Source organism: Nothobranchius furzeri, chromosome 6, assembly GCF_043380555.1.
Source record: "Nothobranchius furzeri strain GRZ-AD chromosome 6, NfurGRZ-RIMD1, whole genome shotgun sequence".
Lineage (NCBI taxonomy): Eukaryota > Metazoa > Chordata > Actinopteri > Cyprinodontiformes > Nothobranchiidae > Nothobranchius > Nothobranchius furzeri.
Genome location: NC_091746.1, coordinates 55423089 through 55444513, shown reverse-complemented (window position 1 = coordinate 55444513; position 21425 = coordinate 55423089). Strand labels below are relative to the sequence as shown.

The following is a 21425-nucleotide window of genomic DNA, read 5'->3' as shown; positions in this document are numbered from 1 at the left end:
CTCAGTTGCTTTGCAACATTGATGTTTTACCTTCACAAATAACACAAGTTCAATGGATTTCGTCCTTGTTGTGGAATTGCTCATGCTAATGGTTAGCTTCTACTAGCTGAGACACACTCTGCTCACTCCTGGACACTAAATCAACAAAGGCCTTCCTGTTGTGAGCCAAAATGGGTGAGTCCATCATGGCATACAAATGTCACTGGCTGTTCCAAATTCAACATTTCCCCTCCTATTTTCTATTTGCAGCAAATGCAGAAAATAGAAGTTGAAGATTATTTTTACATTTAGTCTGCATGTTAAACTCAGTGACCAACCATATAAAAACAACTGTGAACTTGGCCTTTAACAGAATCTCTATTGTTAAACCACATAAAAAAGCCCCTTTTGCCTGCAAACGTAAATAAATCTGAATCATTAAGAATATAAACGCTTGGCTTAATTCGTTATCTTGTAAAACATAAAACCTCCTCAGTTTTTTTCAACAGGCATAAATGGCTTATCAGACTGGGAAACTGGATTAGGTTTCTCAAGTTTCAGCCATGGTATGATCTTGTGTTATTCAATGTGCAAAGTGAATGCTCAACATTAGGTCCCATAGGACAACACAGGGCTAATTTATTGATTTATAAGGTGAGAAGAGAATTGGGAGTCCAGACGCACTTATAGGACTCTCTTGACCACAGCTTTATTAACAAAAGCTGATCGTTTTACACACAATCTGCAAGGTCACAAAATATGGTGAATATAGAAATGTTACCTCTCTCACCTTAGTGGTAGAAGAAAGACAAATTTTGTTCAAGCAACATCTAGACCAAACTTCTATTTTCTTTTCATAATGAAGCATACATGTTGACATCATGTTCACCTAGTTTTGTTTATTTTATCCTGCTACAAAAGCAATCAATCTTTACGTCCATCGTCATGGTTACAAAGGTTATGATGATCACATCGAAATGGTGGCAAGTTCATTGGTACAAAGTCACAGATTTGAACAAAAACAAATAAAATTTCAATCTGCTTAAAGGGAAATCTTACCATGTTTTCTTTCTTAATCCTAACCAAGCAGATTAGTGTCTGAACCTGATCACATGGAACTAACAGAAATACAGCATTTCACCAAAGACACATTTAAGGCAAGGATTCTGTGGAAGACAAAGAGGAATATAACTGAAGATGTGCGATTTAAGTAAAGAAATGTTTTAATTGGCAAATATTTTATTCATGCATTCAAAAGCAATAATTATTGTAATGAATGCGTCAATAAACAACCTTTTGCTAATTGAATATCCAATATTATTGGCCACTTGGTAATGATTGTGTTTGAATTGAAGTCAAATGGTGATATGTCTGTTTAGAAGAAAACTGTTTCTCACTTTTCCCATAAAACCATCATAGAGATGAGTTGAGCTCCTTAACTACAAAACACACACAAACACTATCACGCACACATAGTTACACACATGGTCTTAATATTTACCAGCTGGCTAGTCAAACAGGCAACAACCAACCCCAGTTCTGCAGACAAAAACTGGTGTTTGTAAATCACCACTTTAGATAAAAGGAGTGCTAAGTGTCTGAAGCCAAAAGGAAACCAAAAGGGGATAAAGAGAAAGCGAGAATGCAACATGTCAGACTCGCTGCCCTTAGAATTATGTCTTTGCTGTTACAACACTCACTAAGAGCATAAATTGAAATATAAAGTCTAAAAAAAGGAAATGGGGAGATTTCAGCAAGACCTAAAAAATGACAAGTGATTTGAGATCATTTAAGTTCTGCACAACATAAAATGCAATTTTTTTTCTCCCTCAACATGAATACTCCATGTTTTTTCTCATGTTGTTAAACAGAACTGAAAATTATGAATCTGTGTTAAAGGAGCAATATGTAAGAATTCTACAGTGGAATGATCATCTAATTAAAAGTCTGATGTCTCCATCGTGTTGGAAGGAAGGTTTCATGGAAATAGATTTCATTCTCAGCTGGCTGAAAGGTTGTCAGTTTTTCTACTTTGGAAAAAGAAAACAATGAAAGAGAGACATAGTGACTGTTTATAATCAGTGAGTTTGTGTGGTTGCAGAGTTTGTGCTGAGCTAACGCGGTAGCACTGGCATTTGTAAATTGACACCAGCAGACAACAAGCTCCAGAGGTGTTGAAAGAACCAAAGCCAGGAAACGGGAATGACCCAGAAGTTATTTTTTGTATGCCTAAGAAGCCACAGCATGTTTTTGGTTTTACTCAGGGCTTAATTTGAGACGGATCTTGCCAGAACAAGATCCAGAAAATTATCTCATTTTAAAAGGACCGTTCTGGTCATTTCTAGGTTCCTCCAACTCACGCACCAACATGTGCTGTACATATGTAAACAAAGACGTCTGGGTGTAAAAGTTACTTGTAAATGTGCCCTTTCGTAATCTGTACATGTTGACCCGTTTGGTTTAAGTAGCTCTACCCAACGGCACTGGAAAGAATCCATTTTAACCAACTCTATAACCTGTTTCAGTCATGGTGTTGCTTATTTACTGTATGACTCTTCTTCGCTTGCCATCTAGAATCTTCTGTTGCCAATCTATAACTGGCAAAAGCCATAAAACTCATGGAACAGCAATGACAAAGAAATGTTTAGCTTAAAACATGAACAGCAGTAACCAAATGTGACCACATGATGTAATTCTTGCATATTGCACCTTTAAATGACTAATTAGTAAGTTTTTAGAATGTAAGTATTTTAGTGTAAATAGTGAACCGCGTTAACTAATTAAATATCTTATTTCTACAGTTTTTCTCTTGAGTTTAACCTTAAAGTATTAAATAGCTCCTTAGCTTTTGAGCTTAGGAATCCAGGGGCGGATTTAGGACTGAAGAAGATCCGGGGCTTATCACACACACACACACACACACACACACACACACACACACACACACACACACACACACACACACACACACACACACACACACATACACACACGCGCAACACACACGTGACACGCACTAGTCAACAACATCATCTATGTCTTGTACCACATAATTTTTAATCTGAAGCTACATATTAAGCATATTCAGGGCAGAGTATTGTTCCTGTTAGCGTTTTGTGTGAGATGATAGTAAATATTCCCTTTCTTTCTCCATCAACTTTACCTGATAGTAAGCTAACTTTAGGCAAACCAGCAGCACAACAAATATTTTCAAATAAGACTCACAAACCTGAGTCAACACCAGTCTCATCAAAGCTGGGGTTCTGTCGTTGTACTTTTGGTCTAAAAAACGTCCTCATGTCCATCTTCACTCATGCGTTTCAAGCAGAGTGTAGAAAAAACCAGGCACTGCAGAAGAAGCCGGCCGTTCTTCTTCAGTGGTGGAGGCTCAAGCTTGGTTTATGCTTGACGCATTCACTTTCCGCGCGGTGATGCGGCTCGTGGCTGGAACGCGCTTCACAACTCACAGCGTTTATGGTTCGTGCGGCTCGTCTCTGCGGTGAGCCAATATTCTCCCAAACTGAACGGGGCAGCATGGAGCTCTACGGCATGCATCCCACACTACACCATAGTAGAAGTAGAAATTACTGTTTACAACATGGCATTCCAGCATTTTTAACAGCGTCCTCGTCTTTTCCGACAGTGCGAGCTATTTCTCTCCAAGAATTATTAACTACATGTTGATCAAGGTGATCTCTGAGAGCTGAATCATACAAATGTCTGTATTTACGAACCTCTGCCATACTAGTTCTTGCCGGTCCGCCATGTTTTTCCGCGTCCGACCGTCCGCGTGGTTAGAAATTTTCCGAGGTGCGCGTTGCATAAATCTTGGGCCGTGCGGAGACGCGGTGGAGAGGCGTGGTTGTTAAATTGACGCAAAATGACGCAACTTTTCCGCGCGAAGCCGTGCGGACCTCGCGGACGCGTCAAGCATAAACCAACCTTTAGGCAGGCTGTATACAAACTACTGCTAGCTACTCCCTCTATGTTGGACTTTGGTACTGCATGTTACTTCCACGTTTGAGATCCGGGGCTTTTCATTAAATATTCGGGGCTTGAGCACAAGTAGCCGGGCCTGATGGCCGCCCCTGGGAATAACTACAACCATCATGTAACAAACAGGCGTTGGATTTCTATTTCATGCTCTCTCATTGTAATCAAAGTAATTTATCATATCAACACACAGTAATGACAGCAGTGGAATGCAAATGCAAATAATAACTTGCCAAATGATTTTTATTACATCTGACAATTGAATCATTAAAACAACAAAACAGTTTTGGGTCGTGTGCACACTGGGAGAGAACAGCACCTGCTGGGTTTTTCAAAGCTTATTGTTTGCTTCAGAGTCGGCTTTACAGACGCCCATCCCCCCCCATTTTTTTGGGAGAAAATTACAAAATAAAAGGATTTATTTGTATCAAAATACTTTGACTTTCACAGTATGTTTCATTACTCTTTTAAAAAATGGTGCTCCACCTTTTTTATTTTGATTTTTTACATTTCTCCCTTTATTTTTGATGAAGGATGTAGGAGCAGATGCAAAGCCTGAGCATTGGTGAACAGAAGTGAGCATCTGTGAGACATTTGTGGCAAGAAAGTTAGAGAAATAGAGTGGAGCAAGTATGAGTTTCCAAGCACCATCCCATGGTTTACAGGAATGCTGGTGAGCGCCTGGTGGATGAGGTAATGTCCTCTCACCCAGACCCACCCGTACCTATTGAAGCTCACCGTCTTGTTGGACTGAGACCAATGATAGGCAACTTCCATGGTCTACTGAGAATGCAGCTGTGGAACTTAGTGAGTAGGTGCAGCTATGTGGTTAGCCCATGGCAGTCTCATCAGAGCAGGCAAAAGTAGTCCTCAAATAGGTGTCAGCTAGTTGAAACAGTGTGAATTGGTTTGTTGTTGAATAAAAATGCTGCAAAATCATTGTAGGTATGGTCACATAAACATGAGACTTTTACTTTGCAGGTCCTCAATAACAACCCAAAGGGATAATTAAAAGAACTCACCATGCCCAGGTCTCTTTTTAATGTAACCACATGGTTAGGTCAGTGGCACTGTGTCTGACGAGGACCGTGTGGTTTGTAGGGAATGTTGGTGAAGACACAGTGCCAGAGAAGCTGACCCTGGTGCGCTCCAAAAGGCACAGTCTCACTTACTGTGTGAGGTTCTGTATTTGTAAGCACTTTTCTGTGTGTGTGTGTGTGTGTGTGTGTGTGTGTGTGTGTGTGTGTGTGTGTGCGTGTGTGCGTGTGCGTGTGCGTGTGCGTGTGTGTGTGTGTGTGTGTGTGTGTGTGTGTGTGTGTGTGTGTGTGTGTGTGTGTGTGTGTGTGTGTGTGTGTGTGTGTGCGTGTGTGTGTGTGTGTGTGATTGAGAGAGAGAGAGAGAGAGACAGAGAGAGAGAGCGAGAGAGTGAAAATTCACTTCAGCTTTTGTGGAAGACTTTAGATGTATTTATTAGCATGTATATCTAAGAGAAAGTGTGGAAAAATGCATGTGTTAGCAGTTTGTAAACAGTATGTTGATGTTCTCCACTTAAATACACAAACTAATGCTGCTTGTCTTTTTGTAACCTAAGACAGACCGGGGCCAGTTATTGTTTTCTTGTTGAACTAGCCAATATGATTTATTTCAGTGCTTTTCTCCCCCTCCCCCTCTTCCATCTCCCTGAAGTATCACTTAGACAAAGATAAATGTAGCAGACTTCATGCATACATGTTTATTCTAAATCCCGAGGTAAGTGAATTTTACATATAGCTGACTTTTTGCAACACAAGAGCATTAAAATGTAAACCCTTCTGTTGTTTATGCATAATTACAGTTGCACTGAAAATTGGGAGGGCATCGGCATTCCCTGGAGAAATCACCTGGGTTATTGTTTGATCTTAAGGGTTTGAATGCAAATGTACAAGAGGGAATAATCGCACGTTGTATACATTCTTGTCCTTTTTAATCATTTAGTTTCTACCAGACTTAAACTCAAACAACCCTAAACTTAAACAACCCTTTAAAATTTGGTGTCTACATAAACCTGTTACCCCTTAGACATAGGAGCGGTTGATGGGCTCAATAATGTAGGCAAACAGGCTCACACACATATATGTAACCTCAAAGACAATAAGACAAGTTCCTAGAGTCAGTATTCTGCTCTAATACTCCCCAGAAATGTAATAGGGATCAATATATTCTGCAGTACTATATTTATATCCAGTGGATCAAAGGCTGTATTCAGTCAGCAATATTTCTGTGTGTGTGTGTGTGTGTGTGTGTGTGTGTGTGTGTGTGTGTGTGTGTGTGTGTGTGTGTGAGTGAGAGAGAGAGAGAGAGAGAGAGAGAGAGAGAGAGAAAGAACAAAAATTTTGTTTAGAAGCTGTTTTCAGTTATTTTATGCTTTGTAATGCATATACACCTAATACGTTTTCATTTCCTCTTATAAAGACCTGACATTATGATTGAGTGACATTCTTCATTCTACTGAAACAGCTATTCTTAGGGTCTCTAATGACCTTCTGACTCCCAGTGATGCAGGGGGCTGTTCTGCGCTGGTCCTGCTGGACCTGACTGCAGCCTTTGACACTGTTGACCATCCCCTGCTACTGGATAGGCTGAAAGACTGGGTAGGCCTATCAGGATCTGCTCTGGAGTAGTTCTCCTCTTATCTGTCTGAGTGTTCCTTCTCTGTGGTCATCTCCAAGTTTTGGTCATCCACCACCTTCATCATCTATGGTGTCCCACAAGGTTCTGTCCTGGGGCCTCTGCTCTTCCTCCTCTATCTGCTTCCTTTTCAGGACATCCTGAGCTCCTTTATGCAGATGACATGCAACTGTACATCTATGAGATGTCTAAGTTGCAGCTGTTACACACCTGTTTAGACTATTAAAACCTGATGGCTAGGAACTTTCTACTGCTGAATGAAGATGACACTGAGATCCTCATCTGGGCCCCGGTGGGTCCCAAAATCAGAGTCTCTCTTGGTCAGCTTTCTTCTCACACCAAAACCTCTGTCAGGAATCTTGGTGTGACCTTTGACCCAGCTCCCATCCTGGATTCTCATGTCAGTGCTTTTGTTTGCTCTTCCATCTCAGGAACATTGCTAAGCTGAGTCCCATTCTGCCCCATGCTGAACTTGAGACAGTTATCCACACCGTCATCGTCTTAGCTTAGACTACTACAACTCTCTTTTCACTTGTCTGAGCAGAACCTCCCTGAACCGTCTGCAGGTGGTTCAGAATGCCTGTGCTCGGCTTCTGACCAAGTCCTCCAAACACACCCGCATCCCCCCTCTTCTCCTCTAGCTTCATTAGCTGCCAGTCAACTTCAGGGTTCATTTGAATATCCTGGTTCTGGTCTATAAGGCTTTACATGGACAAGCACCATCTTACATTGGTGATCTTCTCAGTCCTTACACCCCCAGCAGGTCCCCGAGGTCCAGTGACCAAAGCCTACTGGTTGTGCAGCGCACCAGGCTAAAGACCAAAGGTGACAGATCATTTGCTGCTGTGGCCCCCAGACTCTGGAACTCTCTCCCCCTGAGCCTGAGATCAGTGGACTCAGTGGTCTCCTTTAAAAAGCAGCTGAAAACTCACTTGTTCTAGCTTTGGTGTGACCTTCATCCCCCTCTCCTTATTCTGCTCTTCCTACCTATTTTGCCTTTCCCGGGATCCATGGATTTCCCTCTTTCCTAATAGTTTACTCTCTCCCTTTCCTTACATATTTAGATCCCAAATTTTTTGATAATTTTAAACATATATTTTAATGATTAAAAAAATCTTTTTATATTTAAAATTTTTGTGAAATGCCTCTCGATTTTTATCTTGATAGGCTCTATATAAAAGATAATTTTCTTTTCTTTTACACGCGATCTTATGTAGCCCCATGATCTATACCAAATTCTTGTTTTTCAAAGTTTGGTCTAGAAATGCTCTATTGGAACCTCTGCGGCCCCTAGCAGCATTCTGGTCATTTGAAACGATTTTACATCAATATTGGACTATTTGGACTTGGGCTTTACTTGAATCAGGAGCAGATAGATGTATTTAAGTCCTTTATTTAGAAAAGAGATTTATTTTCACCTTCTCCAACAGTGTACTGCATCATTTACTGACATCCGTTGCATATATCGTTAATGTCAGTACTCCCTATCAGCCTATCCAACATTAGAACTAGAGGTAACATTTAGTGTACAAGCTGGTAGTAGTTATTTATTTTGCAATCAATATATTGCTGAAATTTCAATCTGTAGTTTTTTTAGTGGAAGGATTTTCCAGTCTTTCTTAGCTTTGGTGTGTTAAAAATCTAAAAGGTAATGGACAAATGATGAATTTGGGTTTTTTATTTATCCTAATTTTTAGTGCATATGTTTCGACATATGTTTGAGAAGGAGTGCATGATGACTCTCCTATAAAAACTACTACATCTGAGATAATGTGCAGATGATTTCTTTTTTGCTTCAAGTGCTTCTTGGAGCTGCAGTTGCTCTGTGCATCCATGAAGCTCCCTATCACCGCTGCTCGTCTGGCATTCTCTATGACAAACAAACCCACTGACTCAGACACTTCACACAGTATTTATGCATCAAACATTACTGATACACACAACCAGCAAGAGTTATTTACAAGATCAAAAAGAAATTAGATGCACTCTATTTCCTCTCCTTGTTCCCATCCCCCAACGCGCTCATTCAGAACAAACAACATTCACAGTTTGCAGTTTGTATGAGGGAAGCTCATTTCCGGTCCCGTCAAATAATTATGAACCACAAATGTGGAAACATTAAATCAACCCACAAGGGATGAAGTAAGTATCAATGAGGCAGAACAAGGTACTTCTGAAGTCTGAAACTTGAATGTAACTGACACAGACTTGTGTTCTCTGGTTTCAAAAGCTAAACGGCATTCTCATGAGGACATTTTTGGACAGTTGTGCTATTTACATTAACTTTTTAATAATGTAGATGTGCAGAATGATGGGAATTAATGTAGTTTGTAACAATTGTTGAATTTTCAATCTTTTTTTGTCATGAAAAATTATAAAAAATTACACAGTAAGGTTTGGATGAGAGCACAGTCTCTTCACATCTATAACTAATATATATTTTACATACTTTCTATATTTTACCAATACCCAAGATTATTCTTTTTATTTCTAAACATACCTAACTGATCTTCTTTGAGTTAGTGCAAAATCAAAGACTGGAATGCTAGTACTTTGGATTTATGCCTTAGGGTTGTCTCAAGCCAAATTCTGACAAAAGACGTTTAGGTGTTGCCAGGTTGTTGAATAGATGTGATTAGATTTATCATTTGCCTTTTGGTCTTGCTACTAATGGTCCTGTTACTAATCAGTTCATAAATCATTTTATCTGTAATTGTCTATCTTGCTGCCAATCGACCATTAGAATACAGAAAAGAGCAGTTAAGATTAGGACACCAGGTTGAGGTTTTGATCAAGCTTTAAAACTCCCTTAGAGGCCAATGTGATAGGATTAGAAAGATATTTGAGCCTTTGTATCATATGAAAGTTTGTTGGGGCTCAAAATGTCTGAGGAGCCCTGATAAATAGTCAAACACAACTCCACAAAAAAGATCCTACAATGGGAGGACTGGTTTACCTCACCATCTTGGCAAGGAAATGAATATTAACTCATTCATTGCCAGGAGTTTCCTGGTCCTAAAAGCCTTGCTCTTCCAGCGTTTTTCAGCATTTTTATAGTTTTTTTAAGAGTCACAGAACGTTGCGCGCTAGGATGATGTCAACGCCAAAACTAACAAAACAAAGCAGAGATTCACCTCTTACATGAGGTTTACATTTTGAACGTCATCCGCTCTTTCATAATTTGTTGTTGAATTGTGATCGGCAGAAGCTTTTCCGGTTCGCGCCTCACCTTTTTTTACAGCAACGGCCCAAAACGATCTCCTAACACATGGATGTTCTGCTTCCTGATCACGTGACATGTGACGAATGCAGATGAAGATCGGCTTTAGAGCTGAGATGTTTGTTCTGACGGTGCGGGGGCTCGTTCCGACGCCCAAACAGTAAAAAAAATGCAAATGACAACTTTAGTCGTCAGTGGCAGTGAATGAGTGAGCTGCATGCTGACTGGCCGATAAAACCCAATGCCTCTATGACACTGCTTAAAGCCGGGCGTACACTGTGCGACTTTTTCACTCGTAGCACTCAGCTTCAGCTCAAACTGTACGACTTCCTCGCAGGGCAGATCTCACGAGTCATGCGCTCACACTGTACGACCCAGTTCTCGGATGCGATCTGACTGCTCACACTGTACGTCTGGTAGCAACACGTCGGCCCTAAACATATGCTAAAAATAGCAATTTTTACACAACACGTCAGACTTTTTTGTCTTGTTTTGCCTGTTGTCCTTCGGGAGTGCTGCAGGAGGACACACAGGGATTTATGGAGGTTGGCTGAGGAAAACGAAATAAAGAAAGTAAATCTGTGTTTTGTGATCAGTTTAATTTGACATGAACACGACAAACACGCTTTCTTGACAATCTCTGTGAGTAAAAAAAACCGTGTAGAAACAAAAACGAAAAGCGTGTGTTATTAGGGAAATAGGAGCGAGCGGCGTTGATGCAGGACTGCGCATGCGGCGTGAGCGGTTCTGATACATTTTGGGTCGCAGCTGCTTGCAGCGCCGCTTCAACAGTGCGATACCCTCACGAGGGACGAGCAAAATATTAAACACGCCAGAAGTCCGGATTCTCGCACGAGTGGAAAATCGGCTCAAAAAAGTGAAAAAGTCGCTCAGTGTATGCCCGGCTTTAAGATGGAAACTCTACTTACAGCTGTGCAGAACAGGGTTTGAATTATGGTGGAGCTAAGGGGAGCCTGGCCCCCCTAAAATGGTGATGGCTCCTCTAAAAGCCATCTTCTGACACCAAGGGAAGCCCTCAGTTCACTGCATAGGACCCCCGCGCAGTTACAGCTATTAGACGGTAAATGGCCTGTATTTGCATAGAACCTTCTTAGGGTTCTACAACCCCCCAAGGCACTTCACAACACAATCAGTCATTCACCCATTCACACACACACACACATTCACACAGTGGTGGGAATGAGCTACGATGTAGTCACAGCTGCCCTGGGGTGTACTGACAGATGTTGGACATATGGAAATCCCCACACACACACTCACACACCTTAAGCAATATGTCTCCTCAGTCAAATCTCAGGGACCAAAAGATACCAAAGGTATTGGAAAAGATCAACAAACTTTAAAGGATACAGGTGCAGATGATTTGGGCTGTGTGTATAATGAAGAACTGAATGCCCATTCAAGTTGGCTTTAATTTCTTGTTTAACATCAAGTACACAATAATCAATATATTCAATCAGAAAATAAGCTCCATAAAGTAATGGACTTGAAAGCCCAACAGTAGTCATCGTATTTCATGCCTCACCATTTTATTGTGGCAGACAGCCTCCAAGTTGCCAATCTTTTGGCACTATTATTTCATTTTGGCCACAACTAGACCATCTACAATATAAATTGATCACGTGCATCACTGCTGCTACTACATTTGACAAGCATTCATCTAAATCATCATAAAAACCCCAACAAATGAGTCTTTTAAATTATTGTGTGCTTGAGTTAATCCCACCTAAAGGACAAATCTCACAGGAAATTCTAAGCGAAACAAGAGAGTCCAAATCTCATTTTTGTCTCTGAGTTTACTCTGTAGAACGTGACATGATCTAAAAATCGAATTCAAAGTGCAAGAAAACCTGCTGCCAGGTCTTGATCTCAACAAACAACATGCTTCACATTTTTCACGCATCGTCTACGGTCTGAACACATGGATTCTGTTTCGCAGCAGCTTAGAAAACTGAATGGAAGTTGATTTTGAACATTTTCTATTTTTCTCTAAAAGACATTAAATGAAACTTTGTATGTATTGTACATGATACAAAAAGATTTAGGTTTTTGTAGAGTAGCAGTTAGAAAATGGGACACAACTTCAAATTTTTAACTCTTACTGATTCATTTATTTTAGCAAAAGCAGCAGGTTTTAGTTGAAGCTTCAACTATATATATATGTATGTGTGTGTGTGTGTGTGTGTGTGTGTGTGTGTGTGTGTGTGTGTGTGTGTGTTTTATTTTTATTAATTTTTTTTTCTCCTATGTTGTATGGGCTGTAGGCATCTTTGCAGACATCTGCCACTAAAAGTGAAGGAGAAGAAAAGTTTTCTGGTAATAATGGTGGATCAATATGCATTTAGCATATATATATATATATATATATATATATATATATATATATATATGAATAAAAAAAATTAACGTTTATTTGTCTCATTTACATTTACCATTTACCATACCGACAAATTGGCTTTGTAATAAACACATTATGTTCACTTGAAAACGTTTTACCGTCTACTCAAAATTTACTTCAGTAAATATTTTGTCCTATGTCTATAGCACAGAAACAAATGGTAAAGCCCTGACGCTTGATGTGAATGTACAGAGCCCATAAGCAGAGCTAAAAGCAGTAAGCGGTTTAATTAATTTTTCAACATCAAAGAAAAACATATTTCTCTTTGAGACACTCTGCTTAAAAGCTTTAAAATTCAAAATTGACCAAACAGATGACAGGGTGGGTGAAACTGGAAGCAAAGGAAGGGTCAATTGTTTTCTCAACCTGTGTTTGCATATTTTCCACGTGTGCAAAAGCTCTTTTATTTTCGTGGCCTTGTAATGAGATGATCTCATCACATACAATCCATTGGGATCAGCTTGTTCTCCGTAAAAATGCTTTTTGTATTAACAACATATTCTCTGCAGCATAAATTCTTTCTTTATGGTTACATGGACATGTTCCACTAGTATCTTATTCTCCTCAGAAAATAAAACATCTGCAGTAGTTTTTCTCTTTGTGGTTGGAATGCCGTACCTTTTTGTTTAAAGTGTACCCATAAAAATAAATGTCCTGAATCTTCAATGACATGATGATCTGCTGTCAATGTTTGAGTAAGGCACCTGAAAGCAACAGTTTAAACGTTCATTGGCCCTATTAAATGCATAATTAGCATTTGATGCCACACACATCACCATACAATCACCACTTTTAGATTTTTAAAGAGCAAGTCACCCCCAAATCAACTTTTTTTGCCAATAAACTATGAAAATGAGTGCTGTAGAATATTTTGACACTTTAGTGCATCTTAGTTTAAATTTAAATATTCTGCCTGTCTGTCTGGCAGTGTTGCACCTTCAGGTAAAAACTGCACTACAGTTCAATTTAAATCTGCACTATGACATTAGCTGGTACCATATGATGTCACAATGCCGTTGTGAGCCTATGTGTGTGTGTATTTGTTAGCGGCTCCACCCTCTCAGCCTGCCAGGCAACGTCTCCTTGTGGTTCATTTTTCAAACAGGAAATGGGAGTGGAGTAAGACTCTGGATGGGGGTGACTTGCTCTTTAAAGAATAAATGTAAAGTTTAAGAAAACCACCAAACAAAGTGACAGAACACTGAAATTGCATATTGCTTTTATTTGAACATTGACTAATTTAATCAATACATTTGCAGTGCTCTCCAGTAGGAATAAATGTCATGTAAGTTGTTCTTGGGAAGAAAAAAATACACCGGTGCACCATTTATCGGGCTTAAAAGTTACCCACATCCCAGCTGAGCTTCAGATGGCAGGTTTTGGAGCCTGATATTTGGACATCTCGTTACCTTCTTAGTGGCCTAGTGATAGACTGTCCACCATGGGACTGGGAGATTGGGATTTAAATCCTGGTTGAGTCCAAAGACTTAAAAAATGGGACCCAATACCTCCCTGCTTGACACTCATCTTTGAAGGAGTGGGATCGGGGGGTTAAACCACCAAATAGTTCCCGGGCGCAGCCACAGCTGCAGCTCACCACTCCCCATGGAGATGTGTCAAATCTGCAGATGAATTTCACCAGTGTGTGATAACTAATGGGACTTTAACTTTATCTGACTGGATAACAACGGGACTCTACCATTGGCTTGCAATGTGGATGTTTTATCTTCACAAATTACTCAAGCCTGGAGGAACTTCTGCTGTGAGGTGTTGTTGCTAACGCTAACGGTTAGCTTAAACTAGACGAGACATCCACTGCTGATTGCCAGATGCTAAAACAACAGTCTTCCCTGTTGTGAGTCAAGATGGGTGAGTACATGAATGTTAATTCAAAGTGCAGGCCCAGCGTCAAGGCCGGGCCTGGGCGGGCCCGGCCCGCTCATTTGCTGATCTGGCCCGCTCAAGACAGATTACAGCACCACATGCAAATGTATTGGCTCGAGACGATCAACAGAGGGCGCTCTAGGTTACTAATCGACAGTTTTAGATGCAGTAGAAGAAGACGCTTTGGTACAGTAGCTTGCAAAAATGGATATCAGAGCTTGGTTTAGCAAACAGAAAAACAATGCTAGCACAAGCAGGGATGACGCATCATCAAAAAGGCCAGTGCAACCAGAAGTTGCAGCTACAAGCGCTTCTGTTCCTCCTCTCTCCGTGCCTCCAGCACAGTCTCAGCAGGCAATTGCGCCACCGAGTGGCAGCAGCACCAACATAAATCGCCGTTCAGATGACCTCGGGGTGGATAAGCCTAATCAGGTTCGCCTGGAAAATTATCCAGTTAGACTTTTCTCTGGGAAAAAACGCAGTTTTTCTTCATCATGGTACCAAAATAGAACATGGTTGGAATATTCAGTGAAAACAGATGCAGCATACTGTTTCACCTGCAGACAGTTTAGTTCTCATTCCTCATCAAACTCTTTGTTACCATTTTGAATTCAGGGGTGTCTGCTGTCCTTTTATTCAAATGTTTTAAAACGCATATTAAAGTTGAAACTGTTTTGAACAATCTTAAATACAGGGCTGTCTGTTCTCTTTTTAGAAAGAAAACACTCTAGATTTTCTAAATCTTGTTTAGAAGACCTAGGTTACACTTCTTACCAGCTGGTAGCAGTAACGCACCAAGTCAATGTTTACCCAGAAGAAGAAGCACGCAGCCAAGAAGTAGCATGCTAACCTGATGCTAACTAGTATTCGTGATGTAAACATTATGAGAAATACGTGCAAAAGGAAGAATTTACTAAGGTATCAAGCTGCAGGGCAGGATTTGGAAGAAGACTTTTGGACTAAGTACGTTATTGGAGAACATTAACTGGATGTTGGGATTGTTTTGAGATGGTGACTCTGTGGTGCGCAGGCGCAGCTAACGGTGAGTTGCAAGTATTGGTTCAGTAAAATTGGTTACTTTGTCTTAAGTTTTGATTGCATCTTTAATTGGCATACATAATCGGAATAAAACAATGAAGAATCTTAGCTTCTCAGTTTGTATGTAGAACAAGTTGGTGACGCAAAACAACGGATTTGACCCGGAAGTATATGTATGTAACGTCCACCAGACAGATTATAAACATGCAAAGGGGTTGAAAAAAACACGGTTTACTGCCCCCCCCCCCCCCCCCCCCCGAAAAACCCACTACCCCTCCAGGTGAAGTCGTCTGGTGCCGGGTCTGTCAAAGTGTGACGTAGATCTGTCAATATTTTCAAATCCTAGATTTTCACCTGCTATTATCTGTCAGAAGCTAATGCAGGAGATAGGTGTAGGAGACTATTTTCATGTTCAGCCTACATGAAAAACTCTGAGTGATTGATTATAATCAGGAAACACAATTTAAAAATGTTTTTTCAGTCACCTACAGCTTTAGCGTTAGATGTAGATACAAAATGAATTTAATTAAACTTAATTAAAAAAAAGAAAGAACGAAAGAACGAAAGAAAGAAAAAAGAACGAAAGAAAAAAGAAAGAAAGAAAGAAAGAAAGAAAGAAAGAAAGAAAGAAAGAAAGAAAACAATATTTTATATAGCGCCTCTTAAGATAAAAATGACAAGGTGCTTCAAAATAATAAACAAAGCTTTGAAACAGATAGTATGTCAACAGCATGTCTTGGCTTTTGCCATCTCTATTAGTGAAAAGAGATTAAACAGGATTGGGGCTAATGCACTTCTGTGTTTCTGAAGCTTTGTGTTTGTGTCTGTATATGTGTGTGTTTCTCATACAGATGTTGGGGGAATACAAATCTGCTCACCGTCACATTGTGCAAAACTGCCTTTCCGTACAGGATCAAAATCAAGCACTTATGATACAAAATCTTTGCATTTACGCTGTTGGGATAGTTTAAGATTAGATTGAAGATAAAGGAAAAGTTCTGCCATTTTTGAAGTGGATATGTGTAAAGAAGTTATGAGTAGACACTATCTTATCTGCATTAGACAGCAGTCTGTGAAATAACAGATTTGAGATCCGGGGAGGTAAGAGCACCTGTTTGAATTTGAGTCTAGCACTGACATAAGAAACTAATCTCAAATATCTCTATTGATATGGCTGATTGTGGATTTACTTTGAATCATCAGTTTTCTGTATTCTTTTGGCATTCCACTGTCAAGTGTGTACAGTCCTTTTTCATAAAATATACATAAAACACTCAAGAAAATCACATTTATGGTAAAAGTATTTCAATTGGAACACAGGGCTTTAAACTTACTTAGAAGGCTGACACATCTAATTTCATTTCGTTTCATTTTGGCATTTGACAGGAAAATGTTGGAATGAGCCAACTACTGAAACATGCACACACTTACCTGAAATAATGCCTGGATCTTTGGAAGTGTACTACTTATCTACATGTTATATTCCTCAAAAATGTCACACTAAAATCAAATTTACCAACCAAAAATGTTCTACTTTATTGTTGCTGTCCACTCTCTTATTTCCAACTAAATTTGAGCTTGAAAATGTGAAAAAGGAAAAAAGTATTTGAGGAGTTGCTTTTTGCAGTTAAGACTGAAAACTCATGTTCTTTCATTCGTTGGTTAATTTTTCTGAATTTTCTACACAAACAAGTGCAAACAGCATATCTCCACAAAGCCAGAGAGAGAAGCGAGGGACTTAAAAATACAGGAGCAAAAAGGTCTAATTTCAGACAGGATTAACTGTAGAGAGGCAATATAAGATTAGCAGTATACTAAAGGATTTTTGTGCTAAGAATCATGCAAAGCTGCTTTAAAGGGTTCCCAGAAACAAAACATTAAAATTTCCAGGAAACTAATGTGGTCAATGTACAGATGCGGTGACAGGAATATGCATGTGTGTGTGTGAATCAGGTCAAATGCTGCTACTCTGGTATGAGCAACATGAAACAGTGTCAAATTGCAGCAAAGGAAACTCAGAAAATATCTCATATTGGTGTGTTTGACTTTAGTTTAAAGATGCATTTGGCAGTTTGGGCTTTCTTTTAGCACTCACAAAGTGTCCGTTTGTAGAGCCGAAAGCAGAAGCTAACTCCTTGCTATAGGTTTGTCTTTTTAACACCTTTAACAGCTGAAACATCTCCCTAGCCTTCCTTAGTGTCTACAGGAGTGATTCATAACTAAATCAAGCAAATCAGATGTGTTCATGATATAAAACATGCTGTAAACACGCTGGAACCAGACTGCTTTGCCATGAATGTCGGCTCTATTTTTTTAACGTCCAGCAGACCGGACCGGCACTCTGAAGTTGCAAATATGGTATTCTGGCCTCAGAGGGCAGCGGGGTCTAGCCTGTCCTGCCAGACTCGTCCTGTTTAATTTTGCACAGAGAATGAGTCTGGAAACTCAGGCAGAGAGGCACGTGAGGGGCGGGACTAGCCAGCTCATAAATAACCAATCAGAAAAAAAGACAGAAATGCCGACTGTACCGCGCAACGCTGCAGTTTTTTAGCTGTAGTCAAAAAAGGCATCTGGCGAGAGCACAAAACGTCTGTCTTTAGAAGAAAGGCTTTTAGCGCTTCTACTTGTGCAAGGCATTTAGAACAGAGGAAAGATCCGCAGGGAACTCCGCTTCAGTCGCCATGTTTATGACAAACCCGGCTTTATGGTGTGTGACATACGCTACTCAGCGCTGATTGGCTCGGTTAGAATTCTCAGGGGGTGGGGTTATTTGAATCAACTGGATGATTGATAAACAAACTCACCTTAGTAGCAGCAGGATACCCAGCAGCCACTTCACCAGAGCAGTAGGGTTTCTCATCATGGGAAACATCAACAGAAGAAGCCCATTGGTCTAAGAAACCACTGGGGGTGTAGAGGCCACAGTCCCTTACACCCGTCTCTCTCTCAAAGTCCTCACACACCCCGTCGCCATCGTAGTAGTAGCACATGCTTGGCTCCTCTGCAGTTGAAAAGATGACAGGAAAATGCTCAAGTTTTTTTTAAAGCAGTAATTTCTTGGAAAATGCAAAGTGCACCTTGATGGCTTTCACATCACCATCCAGTTTTTCTTTGCCTAACACTATCTCATTTGCTTCACAGATGTGATTTGACATCCTCCAAACTTTAGAACTCGTTTCCATCCCCTCATGTGTTTTTGCAATCATTTCGCTTTTCTGGTCTTGGTTCTATTGTATGAAAGTGGACCAGATAAAGGTGCAGGATTGTGAAGGTGTGTCAAAATATATGAACGGAAACAAAAGGACGTTTTTAAATCATAAAGAAGAGAGGGTAAGGGTTAGAGAAGATTTAAAGAGTGACTATGATTAAATGAGAGCGTGACATACAATCAGAGAAGGGGGGGGGGGGGGGGGGGGGGGGAGAAAGTGAAAGGGCAGACAAAGTCAAGGGGTAAAAGGAAAGATACAGTGGTATTTTTTCCAGACATCCCACCCGGAGTTAAGGTCTGGAACTGAAAGCTTATGTACTTGAGGATAGGAGAGCTGAGCAGGAAGGTTGCCTGGGCCTCATTGGTCTCAGCTAAAGCAAGCGTCAGCCGGTGGGGTTCCAGTTAGGGGGAAAGGCGGAATTCTGTGCCAAGTTGGCCAAGGCTTCCTCCTTGAAATTCCAGCCATCCACAACACGGCCAAAAGCTAAAGTCAGTTCTGTGCTCTGGCAAAGATGAAACGAGGGGCTACTGAGGGGGCATATAGAATAGCCTCCCGCCACTCACTAAGCAGGAACAGAGGTAAACAAGTAGGGAAGAAGTAGGAGTGAGACAAGAGGAAGTTCAAACAGTGTCTAGTGAGAGGAGCAGGAACAAAGACTAGAGTGCGAGCTGAAGGGAGAGAAGTGAGAGCATGAAAATCACTAAAAGGTGTATTGATATAGTACCTGGATTTGGATAAGGATTAAATAAACAGATATTGGGAGAGTGGGAAGGTGAGGGAGTGCATCAATGAAAAGAAAAGAGTTGCAGAAGGAGAAAAAAAGGCAGTTGCCAGTGAAATAAAAAATTGAAATATAGCTCCAATAAGAGTGGTTTGGTATAATTTGATTATGTTTAATGTTAATTTGTTAAAATTAATTAAATCTAACAGTGACTTAAAAAGACAGTTTATATCATTTGAAGAAAATACGTAAAATTAATTAAAAAAGAAATATTATCTAAAACGTACCTTTTCCATCATTTTGTGCTGCCAAATGGGTCTCCACTGCCTCTATTAACATTGTAAATTTGGAAAAAAAAAAAAAAAAAACATCCATCGGTTTTCTCAGTGTTTGGGATTAAAAATTATGTGCCTAAAAATGTTGTTTCTAAAAGTTACCAATTGTGACGTCAATTATGGGGAAAATAGAATAGAACCACCTCTCACAGAGAGGAGAAAAATTGCTGCTGGAGGAGCAGCAGCTCTACTCTGAGCCCCACTGCATATCGGAGCTTCTCATCTTATAGCAGCCTGAGTGGGGGTTTGGTAGGTCTGGCCAGCTCTAACTTGTTTTCTTAAAGTGACAGAGGTTTGAAATGGCTCATACTGGAAGGTTTTGAAATTGTCAAGAATAAAACTGCTGAAATTACTTTCTGGGAGAGGGATTTAGAGCAAAGAACTTCATGAACAATTTTCATAGATCAATGAATTTAAAACAAATTAATAGTATGTCCCCTTTAAAAAAAATTCAGGAGAATCATTTTTTAAAAACCTATAAATCACCTTCACCATATTTGTCATTTCTGCAGAACTATTATGAAATTCTGACAGGAAATTCTATCCTGGCTTTCCTTCTAATTTTCACAGTAGCCACTGGGAATGTGAATAGGCAGCTCTGTTCACATAAACTATAAGTTGTTCTCAAGTGCCCTTAACCTGCTTTAAAACTGGCCTTATCATTCTGGTCAGAAGTATTCTCTATTTATCTAATTTAGGGTTATTTAAACATCTGTCTACAACAGCTGAGATATTCATTGTTCAGAGTCTTTCCACAGAAACCCGCTACAGAACATGTTCAAACATTGTCTTTTAGATGGGACAGTCTTTCTCAGACACACTCTCTGGCTGAAACGGTAACTTGTGAATTTCATCAACTTCAGATATAAATCAGCTCTGTTACAAACAGGCCGCTGAAGTTCACCCCATGGTAGCACCTTGAAGCGGTTGTTTACTTAGTGTCTGTTCTCCATCCAGCACTTTCCTTCACTTGAGAAACAGGTGCTCTCTCACACAGACAGACAGATAAATTTACGTTTCTGTCATTAAAGTGTCAAATTTCTGCTTAAAACTTTATATCAGACACTGTTGCTGTATCACACGCACTTCTACACCACCAATAATACTGTAGTTGGTGGAAAAACTAAGCAGCCAGTGCAAACAGCCATTAATCTGACAGGGATTTAGTGGCCACTGCGCAGAGGTTTGAACAGGAATACATGCATGCACACATGCACAATTACATCAAAACACAAAAAAGTAGAAAATAATAGTCAGCATGAAAAAAAATGGAATGGGAAAATATTTAAATGGTCATAAAATCACTTCCAAAGTATGAAAGGCGTATTAACTCAGGCATGTAAAATAAGATTACTCTTTGTTTTTAAAGTTTTGACATTCATATTTTGTCATTTAAAAGGTCAAAGTGATTACCTGAAGAACACATCATTCTTGTATTTCATTACTTTAACAGTTAAAGTAGAAGCACAAAGTGGATTGCCCATTGAGATAAAAAAAATCTAAATATATGTTCAGCAAAGCAAATCATTATGAACACATCCACTTTAATATTAAGTTAAATAACAAGAGCCTAAAATAAACACTAATTGCCAGATGGGAGTTTTCCTTCAATTCTGCAGTGATTTACAGGAGTGGATTGTGTGTCTAATGTATTTTTGGCTGAGTATGTATTAGAAAAATTAGGTACTGTAACTTAAAGTGACAGTGTGTATTTTCCCAGGTGATGGGGGCAGTAATTACCTAAATGATAGCAAGAAAGCATTACTTTTGTGTTTGAGTAAGACCTTACCAACGGATGGCCATTAGGGTCAAAAATCCCTGGGAGCGCAACCTCTAACAAGAACATCAGACTCTCTTTCATCACCGGCAACAAGTGAAGAGGTAAATGTCTAAAGCAAAAAAGTTTATCAATTGTGGAAATTGTGTAACCATTTGTTACAAATCAGTAAATGCATTTTGT

General features: G+C 39.8%; 1 protein-coding gene across 2 annotated transcripts in view; it reads right to left on the bottom strand.

Moving 5' to 3' along the window:
- Positions 1 to 21425, bottom strand: part of pappaa (pregnancy-associated plasma protein A, pappalysin 1a) — a 159349-nt gene that overhangs the window by 79783 nt on the left and 58141 nt on the right. For both annotated transcript variants that reach the window (XM_015942754.3, XM_015942759.3), the window contains exon 10: positions 18005 to 18201. In XM_015942754.3, the coding sequence (XP_015798240.3) occupies positions 18005 to 18201 (197 nt within the window). The remainder of the gene's footprint in view (positions 1 to 18004; positions 18202 to 21425) is intronic.